The sequence below is a fragment of the Eucalyptus grandis genome, chromosome 6, assembly GCF_016545825.1.
Source record: "Eucalyptus grandis isolate ANBG69807.140 chromosome 6, ASM1654582v1, whole genome shotgun sequence".
Classification (NCBI taxonomy): Eukaryota; Viridiplantae; Streptophyta; class Magnoliopsida; order Myrtales; family Myrtaceae; genus Eucalyptus; species Eucalyptus grandis.
In genome coordinates, this window is record NC_052617.1 from 20,415,307 (window position 1) to 20,428,468 (window position 13,162).

A 13,162-nucleotide genomic window follows, 5' to 3' on the forward strand; every position below is an offset into this window, starting at 1 on the left:
CGAGAGCAAAGGAGTCTTATATAGGGAGTCCTGAATCGAGTTGAGGATTGTAATTCTAGGTGAGTTTCATGCGAGGACGGGGATATTCGGCGCATAAGCAACGAAGCAAGAGAAGGAAAATTCTAATTGGTACACTTGGTGATGCATCAGACGCGTGCAGGTACATTTGGTGGAGAGAAAAAGCTAAAGAGAAGCGCTCTGGAGTCATCCGGACGTGCCAAAACTCTGTTCGACCATTGCTTTGATTTTTTTTTGCTTTGCTAGTGGAAGATAGCTATGGTCCCAAAGCACAAGCAGCTCGTGGTTTTGAGGGTACGCGTTGACATGAGTCCCTTTCATAGGAGAAGAAGAGATTGGACAGTGCAAATTCTTTAATCAGAAGCTAAGTTGTAACGCAATTCTGCACTCCGTGTGAACAAATAAGAAAGGTGTGAGAAAGATGCGGCAGCTGTGCGATGTCAATACTTTGCACGCAATACGGCAGAAGGTGCATGAAAGTCTTCTTGCATTGTCATTTAGCTGAGTTAGCTTTTGCATCAACATTTCAGATTCAAGTCCCTAAACCAATCAATATACTCTGGATAGATGATTGTAGGTCCCCTCTGCCGGCCGAGGTTAAGCATTTATATATAGAGAGACCTCTTTTGCGTTGGTGCTCGGGAAATGAAAACAGCTGTGATCTCAGATAGAACGTTCTCGTGGAATCCCAATTGAAATCAGGCCATTCCCGACAATGGTTTGCGACAGATGGAGGCAGTTTTGGATTGCGGGTGAGTTTGATTGAATTTTGCAAATGAACTTTAAGTGTAATGTAAATGCTGAAACCCAAAATCCTTGGAGAAATGCAAATTGTATTTGGTAAAAACTCTTTCCAAATGGATTTTAGATTCAAGTAGTGTTTGCCAAAAAAAAAAATTACAAGGACTTCGACTATATTTTTTGTATTTTTTTATTAAAAAAGAATTCAAGCCCTTTGCCGGAGTTGGTGAAAGGCTATGGAAGCCGGTGAGCCACATTTTGCTCTAGCAGCCATCGGCTGAGGTCGCTTGACCTTCAATGAGGATTGTGCAACTCAAGCAAGGTTTGCATGACCTCATGCAACCCTCAGCAAGGGTCGCACAACCTAGGTAGCTGTCTGGGTCGCAAGAGACCCAGGTGATGGTCACTTGAGGTGGCGAGACCCAAGTGGTGATTGCCTAAGATCACGTGACCTCTAGCAGAGGCCACTTGGGTTTCACAACCCTCGCTGGCCATATCAATCCTTGTTGGGCGCCATCGTGTGAAGAAGATAAATAGTTACAAAGAGAGGCAAAACCGAAAAATTAAAGAATTAATGAGGGTAGTTTTCAAGGAAAAAAAGAAGAAGATTTGTTGGACAATTTTTCCATCTCTTTTATAAGAGTTGAACCAAAGTTTCTCGGGTTTTGTTAGTTCATTGGAAAATTGGTAGTGCACCTTTAGTGCCTAGTATTGCATAGCTAGGATGTGAATTCAAGCTCTTCTATTATGTCATTGCATTCTGTTCCATTCATTAGATTTTGATATGTCACTTCATTTTAGCCCTCAGTATATTGTTATTTTGCAATTGCCCTAGGTTTTTTTTAAAGTACTCAGTAATATCTATATAAATTTTCACATATTTCGACCGGTCCACCTCCTTGAACAATTTTAAGGGCGCACCACTTTGGTTAAGGACATGCCATCAACACATGACCATTGGTTTGGACAAATTCAAACTTTTTAAGCCATTATTATTAATCCCACTAAATTTTACATAATAAATATCCTTATTCGTGCACTTGATATGTACAATAACTCCTCTTTATGATCAATGTTATCATGAAACTTGTTAACTAATTTGAACAAACTTCCTAAATTTCTCATGGGCCATATTTTCCTTTGACTAGTGGGTTGCGACACCTACTTTTAGTTTTATAACTTAGGTTTGCATGTAGATGGCGCTCTTAACTTATAATCCGTTATTCCCTCTAATTAGAGGTGGAGGAAAATATAGCCTTTCTTCACATTATCGCCTGTCAGCGCGTTCCGCGATTAAGCGCTAAGTGAAAAAATAGTCGAGAGAAGCAGCTCAAATTCTTCCCCCCCCCGGCTCTCCAAAACATAATGATTTATTAGGTTAATTGCCCGATTTCTGTGTCTTCATACATTGCCTCCCACTTACACTTGTCAAAGGCTTCATCTCTACTTTTTCTATCATAACCTTGCTCGACGAAAACTCAAGATTCTCAAGGGACCCCCACGCTAATGGGCACTTAAACAAACAGTTGGCCCCAAACCATGAGTGGCATGAGATAACCATTAATCGCCGGGAGATGAATCATTTGCACATAATTGAATAAAGTATTGCCGCCTAATCAAGTAGACCTCCAATATGTCTACGCTAGACTTTGAAGGTCTTGATAGGGATGCTAATTATTCGATTTAATTTGAACCCACTTATATTATATTATTTAGGGCAAATATCACAAAAAAAAAAAACCCTCAAACATACCCGCTGTGACATAAATACTAAAGACTTATTGTCGTGTCACAAAAAACTCAAAACTTGTTCACTGCGAAACAAATACCCCAACTTTTTTGTCATGAAAAGCCCAAATTTATATATATATGAGACAAATACATCACCTATTTCAATTCCATTCATGATATATTTCGTCATACTTATATAAGTTTTAGAGCAAATATCACAACAAAAAAAAAACCCTCAAACATACCCGCTGTGATAGAAATACTAAAGACTTATTGTCGTGTCACAAAAAACTCAAAACTTGTTCACTACGAAACAAATACCCCAACTTTTTTGTCATGAAAAGCCCAAATTTATATATATATATATGAGACAAATGCATTATCTATTTCAATTCTATTCATGATATATTTGTCATACTTATATAAGTTTTAGGTTTTTTTTTTTACAACAAAAAAAGTTTGAGGTGTTTAGGTCACAATGGGCAAAATTTGGGGCTTTCAATAACACAAAAAATAGTTCGATGTATTTGTGTTATAATGGGTATAGTTGGAGGTTTTTTGTGGTATTAACCTTATTATTTTAGTTATAATATATGGCATATCTATAAATATGTGCAGTGAACAAGCTTAAAGTATATCAAATTTCCGGGGTTTTAAGGGTCCGCAGAAAAGCAGCCCTTTATATGTCCTAAGAAAGATTAGATTTTGATTTTAAAATCCAATTTTGTTCAATCTTTTCCGGCTTATCTCTGCTACTTGTATACAACTATGCCTAAAAGAGAATTGAAAAGGGATTCTTGTTTATCAACTTTGCTGGCGAAATTTCACGCAATTCCCTTTAAAGAACATTCAATCTTGAAGAAATTCAACTGAAGTCTATTATGAAAACTGAATAAACGTTGATTGTAATTAGCATTTTCAAGAACCCACAGTTTCTCGATTATGTCATTTCTCTTCTAACCACCAACAATTCCTCCCTTTTCTTTGCAGCATGTTCGTATGCCCCAAGTTTTTGTTTGAATATCTCTCGTTATAAAGCAAATTTAAAAGTAATGTTGTTAAGTTAATCGGTGTAAGGTAAATCTGATAAACAGGATATTTGGAAAATACATGCAACATTGTTAAGCAAGTTATTATCACAGACGGAAAAAAACCATAAAAGTAAATATATATTTAAGAGACTATGTTCAAAATAAACCATACAATTGAAAAGGTGTATATGAAGATACACTTTATCCATTTTTCAAAATTTAAGTCAAATAAGAGATTGAAATTTATGTATGACAACTAAAAAACTAATGGTTATTGGTCAAACATGGGCCATGTGGCAAAATTATGGCATTGGGCAATCGCAAGAGGTAAAGTAAAGGGCCGCATGGCGAGTTTTTAATCTTAAGTATGACAAATCCAGCTTTAACTATATATATGTAATAGGATAGAGTAGGTCGGAAGAAATATACAAAATCGTATCACAATCTAATTACCATCAAGATAACAAACTTCAGCACTCGCAATTTTTAAATGTTTATCCAAGCAACTTTTCTATTTATGTTTTCTGACATATATATTCTTAAATTTATTTCTGTTTTCCTTTCATCTATGTATGTATGTATGTATGTATGTATATGGATTTGGTGAGACTGCCAACTCGCAAGTCAACTGGCTGATGACACCACCATCATGCATTGCATGCAGGATCTTGTCGCTGGCATGAGAATAATAAATAATTTTAGGGGAGTTGGCTTATGAGTTCGGTTGACATTCCTGTACTTCGTGAAGAACTCACGGCTTACGTTCCTTCTAGGATCGATAGAATTTATAACCTCCACACAAGCAAAGATTACGACAGCTGAATAAGAGTTGCAGAGCCAGCTGTTATCTGATCAACCACTGTCCTCAAAAGGGACTTCAAAGAATCGCCAACTGGGGTACGAACAATCTGGAACGGAGTTCATGCAAAATCATTTAGAAAGTGGTGGTCCAACTGGGGTTAAAAGAGAGATGCTAGGCCTAACTATTGGTGGATTGACCGGCGGATCAACTAAGATTATCGGCTAACAGTTTTGTCGTCTTTTTAAGAAATTTGACCGAGTTTTTATTTATTTATTTATTCTTGTCCGAGTAATTTGACTATAGAATTTTTAAGCATCCGGCTAGTTCTCCTTCGATGTAGTGGTTGTTTATCTAACAATTTACCCATCTCGTACGTGCTGAATTATCGTAGAAATATAAAAACTCGGTACTCGTGAAGGCGACCCTGGTAATGATGATTCGAGTTTATGAATTAGTAAGAAGACGAACAGCAATTGAACGTGGTCACACATAGAGACAGAGACAGACAGACAGAGATACACGAAAATGCATAGTACTCTTTATTATTGTTACTCTATACACGGAGATTTCGATATGATATTGGGGTTTATACAGGAACATTCTTATTATATTACTGTAGATCACACACTAATAAATTAAATTCTTTATTCTTGGTGACTTGTATCCATCTAGATGATACAAGATCCACAGTGGATAATTTACTAAATTAAGGGCACTTGAGTCTGCCTCCGTGAGTGGTCATGGTGGCATAGCAAGGGCAGACATCCCGATTACCGGAGGTCCCCGGCGGCACACAATTGCAACGGGCACAGCAGGTTCCGCATGCCCTTTTGCAAATCTTCTGCCTCGATGCCAACCGGCACCTGGCGGCACAAGCCGCTCCGCAATCTGTAAATGAGAAGCTCGTGGCTAATAACATGGACTGATGATACAAAAGAAAATGTCATACTGAATTTTATTTTATTTTTGGTCGGTATGTCATACTAAATATTCAGATACATGTTGTATATACATCCTTCATCCATAATTTGACCATGTCAAAACTTGGGAAAATAATTTGTTGAATATGATATCAGAGTTATGGTTTATTATCGATTCTCAATTAATTAAGCTGACTGTATTCTCAATCTACATAGTAGCCGTGCAAAACCATCACAACTAAAAGCATTTAAATTGAGATTTTACCTATCTTTTTGGCGGCAGAACTCTTCACTGAATCCTCACTCACCTCCTGCTACACAACATATGCAGGTCGGGATTAACTGAGGTGTGAAAGACTATACAAAACTTCATCAACAAGTACACGCGTCGGTCGGGATTAACTGAGGTGTGAAAGACTATACAAAACTTCATCAACAAGTACACGCGTCGAGAGAGAGAGAGAGAGAGAGAGAGAGAGAGAGAGAGAGGAGATTTCATTTACCGTAGCATCAGCTGCTTCAGCCAGCAGATGGAAAACGAGGAGGGAAAGGAGCAAACACGCCAAAACCTTGGAGAGAGACATGACTGCTTGAATGATTGTTATGAATGGAGGGTGTTAAGGTTGTTTTCTTCTCTCTTGTAGGATGGTGCAACACGTCGAGAGCAAAGGAGTCTGTTATATGGGGAGACCTAAATCGAGTTGAGGATTGTAATTCTTGGTGGGTTTCATGTGAGGACGGGGATATTCGGCGCATAAACAACGAAGCAAGAGAACGAGAATTCCAATTGGTACACTTGGTGATGCATCAGACGCGTGCAGTGCATTTGGTGGAGAGAAAATGCTAAAGAGAAGTTCTCTGGAATCATCCGGACGCGCCAAAACTCTTTTGGACTATCGCTTTGATTTTATTGCTTAGCTAGTGGAAGATAGCTATCGTCCCAAAGCACAGCGAGCTCGTGGTATTGAAGGTACGCGTTGACATGAGTCCTTTTCGTGAGAGAGGTAGACATTGGACAGTGCAAATTCATAATCAGAAGCTTAGTTGTAACGCAATTCTGCACTCCGCGTGAACGAATAAGAAAGGTGTCGGGAAGATGCGGTAGCTGCGAGATGTCAATACTTGGTACGTCATCTAGCAAAAGGTGCATGAAAGTCTTCTTGCATTGTCATTTAGCTGAGTTAGCTTTTGCATTAACATTTCAGATTCAAGTCCCTAAACCAATCAAAGACAATTTATATACTCTGGGACGGATGATTGCAAGTCCCCTCTGCCGGCCGAGGTTAAGCATTTATACATGGAGAGACCACTTTTGCGTCAGTGCTCGGGAAATGAAAAGAGCTATGATCTCACGGAGAACGTGCTCGTGAAATCCCCGATTGAAATCAGGCCATTCCCGACAATGGTTTGCGACAGATGGAGTAGTCTTGGACCAAGGGTGAGGTTCATTCAACTTTGCAAATGAGATTTGAGTGTAATGTAAATATTGAAACCTAAAGCGCTTAGGAGAAATACAAATTTGTTTATAAAAATTCTTTGCAAATGGATTTTGGGTTCATGTAATGCGTGACCCAAAAATAAATAAATAAATAAATAAATAAATCTTTTACAATGGGCTCTGACTATTTTTTTGTATTTTTTTTATTAAGATAGAATTGAGCCCTTTGTCGGAGTTGGCAAAAGGCTACGGCTGCTAATGAGCCACATTTGGCTCCAACAACCGTCAGCCCGTCAACCGAGGTCACCTAACCTTCAACGAGGGTCACGCTATCCAAGCAAGGTTTGCATGACCTCAGGTGACCCTTGGCAAGGGTCACACGACCTTAGGTGGAGACCTAGGCCATGGTCTCGCGACCCTAGCGGTGATCGCCCAAGGTTGTGCAACCTCTAGTGAAGGCCGCCTAGTCACATGACCCTTGCCGACCATATCAGTCCTTGTTAGCTGCCATCGTGTGAAGCTATCATGTGATGAAGATAAATAATTACAAAAAGAAGCAAAACCGGAAAACTTCAGAATTAATGATAGTTGTTTTGAAAGGAAAAATATTTTAATCCTAATTTTAGCATTCCATAAATTCTACTTCAGGGCAAAGTAGCATTAGGTTTTCAATATTCCCGATGCCAATATTTGGCCAAAAGTAGTTTCCCAATGCTTGCCAAACTGTAGCATTCCTCTAATGGGTTTTTGGAAGCTGAAAGCCTCATGGAAAAACTAAACCAAACACAACCTAAGTTTTGATCATAAGGAGAAATCTGCAGTTTGCAGAAATTGACCTTTACTACTTTTGCTCTCTCCGAGCGCTTGGGAGAGCTCTTCAGCAAGGATTCACGTCAGCTTTTATATGACCAATCTAATAGCTTCAATCTCTAAGCCTTCAAGTTATCGACAAACAGAAACAGACCAAGGTTCAGCCGTTGATAAAACGGCCACTCCACCAATAACCCGAAGTTCCGAATCAATCCCCGCTCAAAATTAACTAGGATTTTCCAGATGCAATCATCACAAAGGATTGGCTAATCCAAGTCCCCGTACAAACCCTGTAGATTTAATAAAATCCCCGAGCACAATGCACCGATGCTATCATGGGAAAGATGTGTGAAACTTGTAGTATAAATACGGACAGCAAGAAAGTTGAAATTTCTGATAATTTTAGCCATGACATCAGATAAGCTCCAGAACATAGGACTAAGAACAGCCTCTAAGCTGTACATTAAGCTATCAGGAGATCTCCACAGTCGGCAACAGCAAAATAAATATTAAATGCCAACATCAGGAAGCCAATCTGCACAAGTTTTCTACGGAAAATTTTATGTACGAGATGGTAATGCATCCTCAACTCAACATCCACCAGAGAGAAAAAAGGAAAACTCTATAATGGTCTGACAGGAGGAGGTGAAAATGGAACTAGACAAGAGTAGCTACCATCTCCAGATGGTAGAAGTCTAAGATGGTCCCCGATTCTTCCTGTATAATTTAACATCGTTCACACCACTCCAGAGGGGAGACGTAGCACAAGTTGTCCACCAAAGACGCTGCAACAAATAATCGATTTTCAGATTGGATATAATGGAGGTTCAATAAGTTGTCTGAAGCAAAAATCTAGCAGTGCACATCTACCTTTTGACGTAGTAGTAGCAAAAATCGGCCAAAATGAAAGTCTGGACTATTTCGGACAGGAGGACCATGGAAGGCCACATTCCATATCCCAATGCCGTCAGTAAGCCTCCTCTTGTGTCCAGTACCTGTATGAGACAAGGTCAGCGACATTCCCACACCTTAGCAAAATCCTATTTGTGCATGACACCACTTCATCGAATAATGACAACACTAGAGGATGTCAGGGAAATCACAATAAAGAGACAAACATCCATGGATATGTTCCCTTTAATGGAGTGCTGTTTCTCTAATCTGACCATCTTGTAGTAAATTGTGCAGAAGAGGGCATAAAGTTATAAACAAACCACATGCTGAATGGAATCTGGCAAAATACTCACCTATAATAGCAATAAAGACGATGAAAAAAAAAACTCAAATTCAATACCCAAATTCTTTTCCCATTAGCAACAGAAAATATGATATCCACTTCCACTAGAATGCAAAGCATGAAATATCAATTAGAAAAATGCCCCATCTGTCATGATGATACCGAAAAGCTGAATTTATGGAAAAAAAAAAAAAAAATATATATATATATATATATATATACTAAATGATAGTATAGAGAATGAACTCATAGATTTTTTATGGAAAAGCATTTAAAGTGCTGAAATGTATCAAAATTTTACAGGTCCCAGTGAAGAATACAAGCATGTCCATCAGAGCTAACAGGTGAAATCCACCTAAGTGAAGCATCTACACAAAGATTGACATATCTCCTACAAACAATATCATATATAACAAAAAGGAGAGCAAAAGAAAACAGACCTGGAGTACCCAATGGGCACAACTCAAAAACCTTGCAACTCCCAGTGCAAAAACATAATGCGCCGTAAATGGCTCAACAATCTGAAAAAACACAAACACCCAAAAAGAAATACAGTCTCAATAATTAATAAGCAACTCAGCTATTTCTATTCTAAGAGTACAACTTAATACCAGATAAAAAGAAATTGATGTCTTCTTGTCATTAGCCCTCCACCACATTAATTTCCTCCACTAACCCTCCACCACATTAATTTCCTATCTCCAAAATTAGAAACCACTATCCAGCCTTACAAACATGTGCACATTCTCTTCTGCTAATTCTCTCTAGTTTCAGCTATTTAATTGATGTGAATCATCTAAAGTCTGGAATTCAAGAACTTGACAGTAGATTTCGCCAAGGGAAGAGCAAATTCAGCTGTCGGTATAGCCCTCTCCTAGAAGAAAGTACGCCATCTTAAGAGAGAATAAGCAGAATCGGGACAAACCCAATTGTATAAGATAATGCTAAAGCTAATCTAAACAGAGAACTGACACAATGGTTTATCAGCAAGACCAATGTTTGAGAAAGCTATGCAGCAAAACACCCATGAGAATTTCCTCTCAGCCTAGTATAAGCCAACACACTGGATGTGATGTGTAACCGTCGGAGCGATTGCATAGCACCAACTTTGCAGGACAGAAAGCAAATGGATAGAAATAGTAGTTCACAAATGAGCAATCTCAGACCTGGCCGACACGAATACACAATAGAAATAGCCAGAGATTCAGAGTAAAGGACCGAGTGGCAAAAGAAAAAGGAGAGCAATCATTCCAATTTTTCAAAAAGAACTACAAACGATTGCAAATTTGCTACTTAAACATGCAAAATGAAGATATCAACTGAATGAAGGGGCTTCACGCATTAATCTATCTCCAGAAGTGCACGTGACCAGCAGATAAGAAGTAGAGATCCTTTTGCACTCAGTTTCAATTGACATAGGTGTTTTCCACGGATATCGCCATTACAAGATTTGGCTATTGCAGTACCTTTGTGTTCTGCATGACACGGAGTTGGGGTAGTACTGAAACAGCTTCAAGATAAACACAAAAGGCCCAGCAAATCCTGTTAATGATATGATGGTGTGTTGAGGGGTGAATCACTAGAGATAGCACAGCACATGGAATCACCTGCATTAAATGCACAAGGGGAAAATACAACAAAGTATAAGTATACCAATAATGAATAAAATTTAATGGATACAATTAAAACTCCAGTTCTCACAACTCTACATTCAAATTCTCTGATTTGGATGCCTCAAAGTAAAATTACCAGCTCAAGTTCACGACCAACAGAATCGGAAAAGGCAAAAAGGGAGTAAATCATAATTATTTGGTTAAGTTCAAGCTCAAATAACTAGCAGGCTAATAATCCTTAAAATAACTGGAAAATTCGAGAGACATTCAATTATATGGTTTTATTATGCCCAATCTACCTTCAACCTTATTACAGTACTCGTAGACTATAAGGCTTATATAGCAACCCAATAAAACAATCTATTGACTGATGCCCATAACACCTTCAACCGTATTTATGGTATATAAGAATTAATTTATTGACCTTATAAGACAATCTATTGACTGATGCAGATTTTCAGATAATTCAAAGCATATGCCTACCACCTGACTACCAGAAAAGAATAAAATGAACAGACCGCCATAACCAACTCAACCTTTTGGAGACACATTACATAAAAATAAATCCAAAAGAGAAGCTTTTGTATGTTCAAGGTTTCATATATCTTTTCATTTGGGTCCATTTGAATACAGGCACCCACATCCAAACATAATCTTAAAATATGTTACAAATAAAGATGGACACATCTATTCCATAGTTTGCCAGTGGAAGAGTTTAATGGTGACCAAAGAAGAGATAGAGCAAGTCTAAACTAGAGATACAAATCTAAAGAAAAAAGTTGTGCCTCATCCTGCGCCGTATCCGTTAACATAATTAGAGTGTGGATGGAGGACTAACCACATAGTAAATAGCAAAATTGTCTTTTTCCTCCATGTAACTCGATCTCAGCTTAAAGCGAATCATGTAGATGACCCAAAGAGTGGTGGCTAGTGTAGCCGAATCAAGTAATGTATGGATATCATACTCCATTACAACACTACAATAAAGTCTTACAGCTAAAAACACAGCTGTTAGTTCCTGTGATTTGAGCGACAGCCCTGAAATGAATCATCATTCAGGAAAGTAGTCAGAGACTGAAAATATGATAACATAAGAATAGAAAGTTTATCAAAAAGCTGACATGACTCTGTAGAACAATTATTAACAGAAAAAAAGTTCTCAGGATCACTTTGTTAATGGAAGAACATACTTAATAAGGAGCACAATGATTTGAACTCAATCACATGGATAAAGATGAAAATTATGTATCACATTCGCTCTTCAGCACCAAAATTGCTAACTTTATGTCTCTTGCTTTATAGCAAACGGACAATCGAAAAAAGAAAGAAAATGCTCCTGCCTGTTGAAGGCTGCAACTAGGCACACGTCAAAGTCACATCACTGTCCTAAGTTGGGAAAGGCAAATGATCAGAATCTCCCAACCATACATTTCTACTTTTTTCATGCCCTTCCCTCTAAAGTCATGCCTATAAGGTCGAATCGCTGAGTAACTTGTTATTTATCTCAGGCCACCTCGATTATTTGAACTGATGAAGAAGCCTTGTGGCAGTAGTGCGATCGACTATCTAATGCCATCGCGGTCCATTTGCGACATCTTGAGAGACTTCCACATTTTCAAGACATCTCCTACTAATAGCTCACATATAAAGAAGGGAACAAAATAAAAAAAATGAAATTCTCCTCAAATTATCCACCTCAAAGCTTTCTCTCTCGAGTAATAGAACTGCCCCATCTCCGTGTCTTAGATTTTGCAACCCCCATAGACATCTACCGAAACCACCCGACCACTGCTCTCGCCATCGCAAGCAGCAACGCCGCCGGGGCATCGACAACACTCCGAGAAGCAAATTCAACCTGGAAAAACCGCAATCTACGAAACCCACATCGACAGGGCCTACGCGAACCTCGGGGCCGACATCAATCAATTCGATCCCCGAAAGAGAACAGAAAGAGACGGCGAGACACCCCAGGGGAAAAAAAAACAACCGCGCGATACCTGCACAGGTCTTCTCCTTGCTGAGCTTGTAGATGAGGACGGCGATCCCGACGGCGTGGACGGCCTCGGCGGCGACGAAGAGGTTGTCGTGGTCGTGGACCACCATCCGGAGGAACACGAGCGCCACCATCCCGGACACGACGGCGAGGAAAGCCTTCACCTTCGGCGGCTGGCGGCGGAGCCACGACGCCACCGCCTGGATCGGCCTCTTCGACGCCTTCATCTTTGCCCCTCCGCCCTTCGCCGGAACTCCGGTCTCGTTCGATTCTCCGATGATGTCTCTCTGTCTCTTTCTGTCTCTCTCTGCGCGCGCTCGTGTCCCGATGTTCTTCGGATTGAGGGGGGATGGATACGTGCGAAATGTCTTGCGGGGGCGTGGTAAGGTGCGGCGGGGGTTCACGCGGGGGAGTCGTTGATGGCCGACACGTGTAGGTCGGAGGTTGGTTGGGGTTGGGGAGACGGGTGGGATTCTGGTGCTGGAGGCTGGTCAACGACCTTTAATGGTGGGGGCCCCACGTGCTATTCTGAGATAATCCCACTGAAGTCCCTCTCCCACCCAAATCTAAAAAATTTGGTGGTGTTTGGAGCACTGATTTGGTATTTGCTGTTCACCATCTCCCCACCCCCACCTTCCTCACAAGATTACACTCTTCCGAGATCAGATCCCACTGATGATCAAATGCTGTTTAGGAATAGTCAATGAGGACCGAATCTTGGGTCCATTTTCCAATAGATGAAGAGATGTCCAGAGACCCAAATCTTAAAAAGTGCAGGGAAATCAATAGACTGACACAAAAATAGTTAAGAAATAATGCTTATTTTAG

At 39.7% G+C, this 13,162-nt stretch overlaps 2 protein-coding genes across 3 annotated transcripts; both read right to left on the minus strand.

The window, feature by feature from the left end:
- Positions 1–4,839: 4,839 nt before the first annotated feature.
- Positions 4,840–6,048, minus strand: LOC104448843 (snakin-2). 2 transcript variants are annotated; one of them, XM_010062760.3, is made up of 3 exons: positions 5,747–6,048; positions 5,509–5,557; positions 4,840–5,211 (listed from the first exon to the last, which is right to left on the minus strand). In XM_010062760.3, exons 1-3 carry the CDS (start codon positions 5,825–5,827, stop codon positions 5,030–5,032), a joined length of 312 nt encoding a protein of 103 aa, XP_010061062.2. In that variant the 5' UTR covers positions 5,828–6,048; the 3' UTR covers positions 4,840–5,029. The 2 variants fall into 2 exon arrangements, with proteins under 2 accessions (XP_010061062.2, XP_010061063.2); XM_010062761.3 differs by having other exon boundaries at positions 5,509–5,554; positions 5,747–6,040.
- Positions 6,049–7,858: 1,810 nt separating this feature from the next.
- Positions 7,859–12,694, minus strand: LOC104448844 (ER lumen protein-retaining receptor erd-2.2). The gene is made up of 6 exons (XM_010062762.3): positions 12,339–12,694; positions 11,180–11,379; positions 10,195–10,335; positions 9,169–9,249; positions 8,362–8,486; positions 7,859–8,276 (listed from the first exon to the last, which is right to left on the minus strand). The coding sequence occupies exons 1-6, from the start codon at positions 12,559–12,561 to the stop codon at positions 8,228–8,230; spliced, it is 819 nt and encodes a 272-aa protein (XP_010061064.1). The 5' UTR covers positions 12,562–12,694; the 3' UTR covers positions 7,859–8,227.
- Between the last annotated feature and the right edge of the window lie 468 nt (positions 12,695–13,162).

What these genes read in the sequence shown, in the direction of transcription:
- LOC104448844 (XM_010062762.3), bottom strand. Translation starts at nt 12,561, where the DNA reads ATGAAGGCGTCGAAGAGGCCGATCCAGGCGGTGGCGTCGTGGCTCCGC. An exon ending in GTGCCCATTGGGTACTCCAG is followed by an intron (nt 8,487 to 9,168) that starts GTCTGTTTTCTT and finishes TGTCTCATACAG; the next exon opens with GTACTGGACACAAGAGGAGG. An exon ending in TGCTACTACTACGTCAAAAG is followed by an intron (nt 8,277 to 8,361) that starts GTAGATGTGCAC and finishes TATTTGTTGCAG; the next exon opens with CGTCTTTGGTGGACAACTTG.
- LOC104448843 (XM_010062760.3), bottom strand. Translation starts at nt 5,827, where the DNA reads ATGTCTCTCTCCAAGGTTTTGGCGTGTTTGCTCCTTTCCCTCCTCGTT. An exon ending in CTGAAGCAGCTGATGCTACG is followed by an intron (nt 5,558 to 5,746) that starts GTAAATGAAATC and finishes TATGTTGTGTAG; the next exon opens with CAGGAGGTGAGTGAGGATTC. An exon ending in TTCTGCCGCCAAAAAGATAG is followed by an intron (nt 5,212 to 5,508) that starts GTAAAATCTCAA and finishes TCTCATTTACAG; the next exon opens with ATTGCGGAGCGGCTTGTGCC.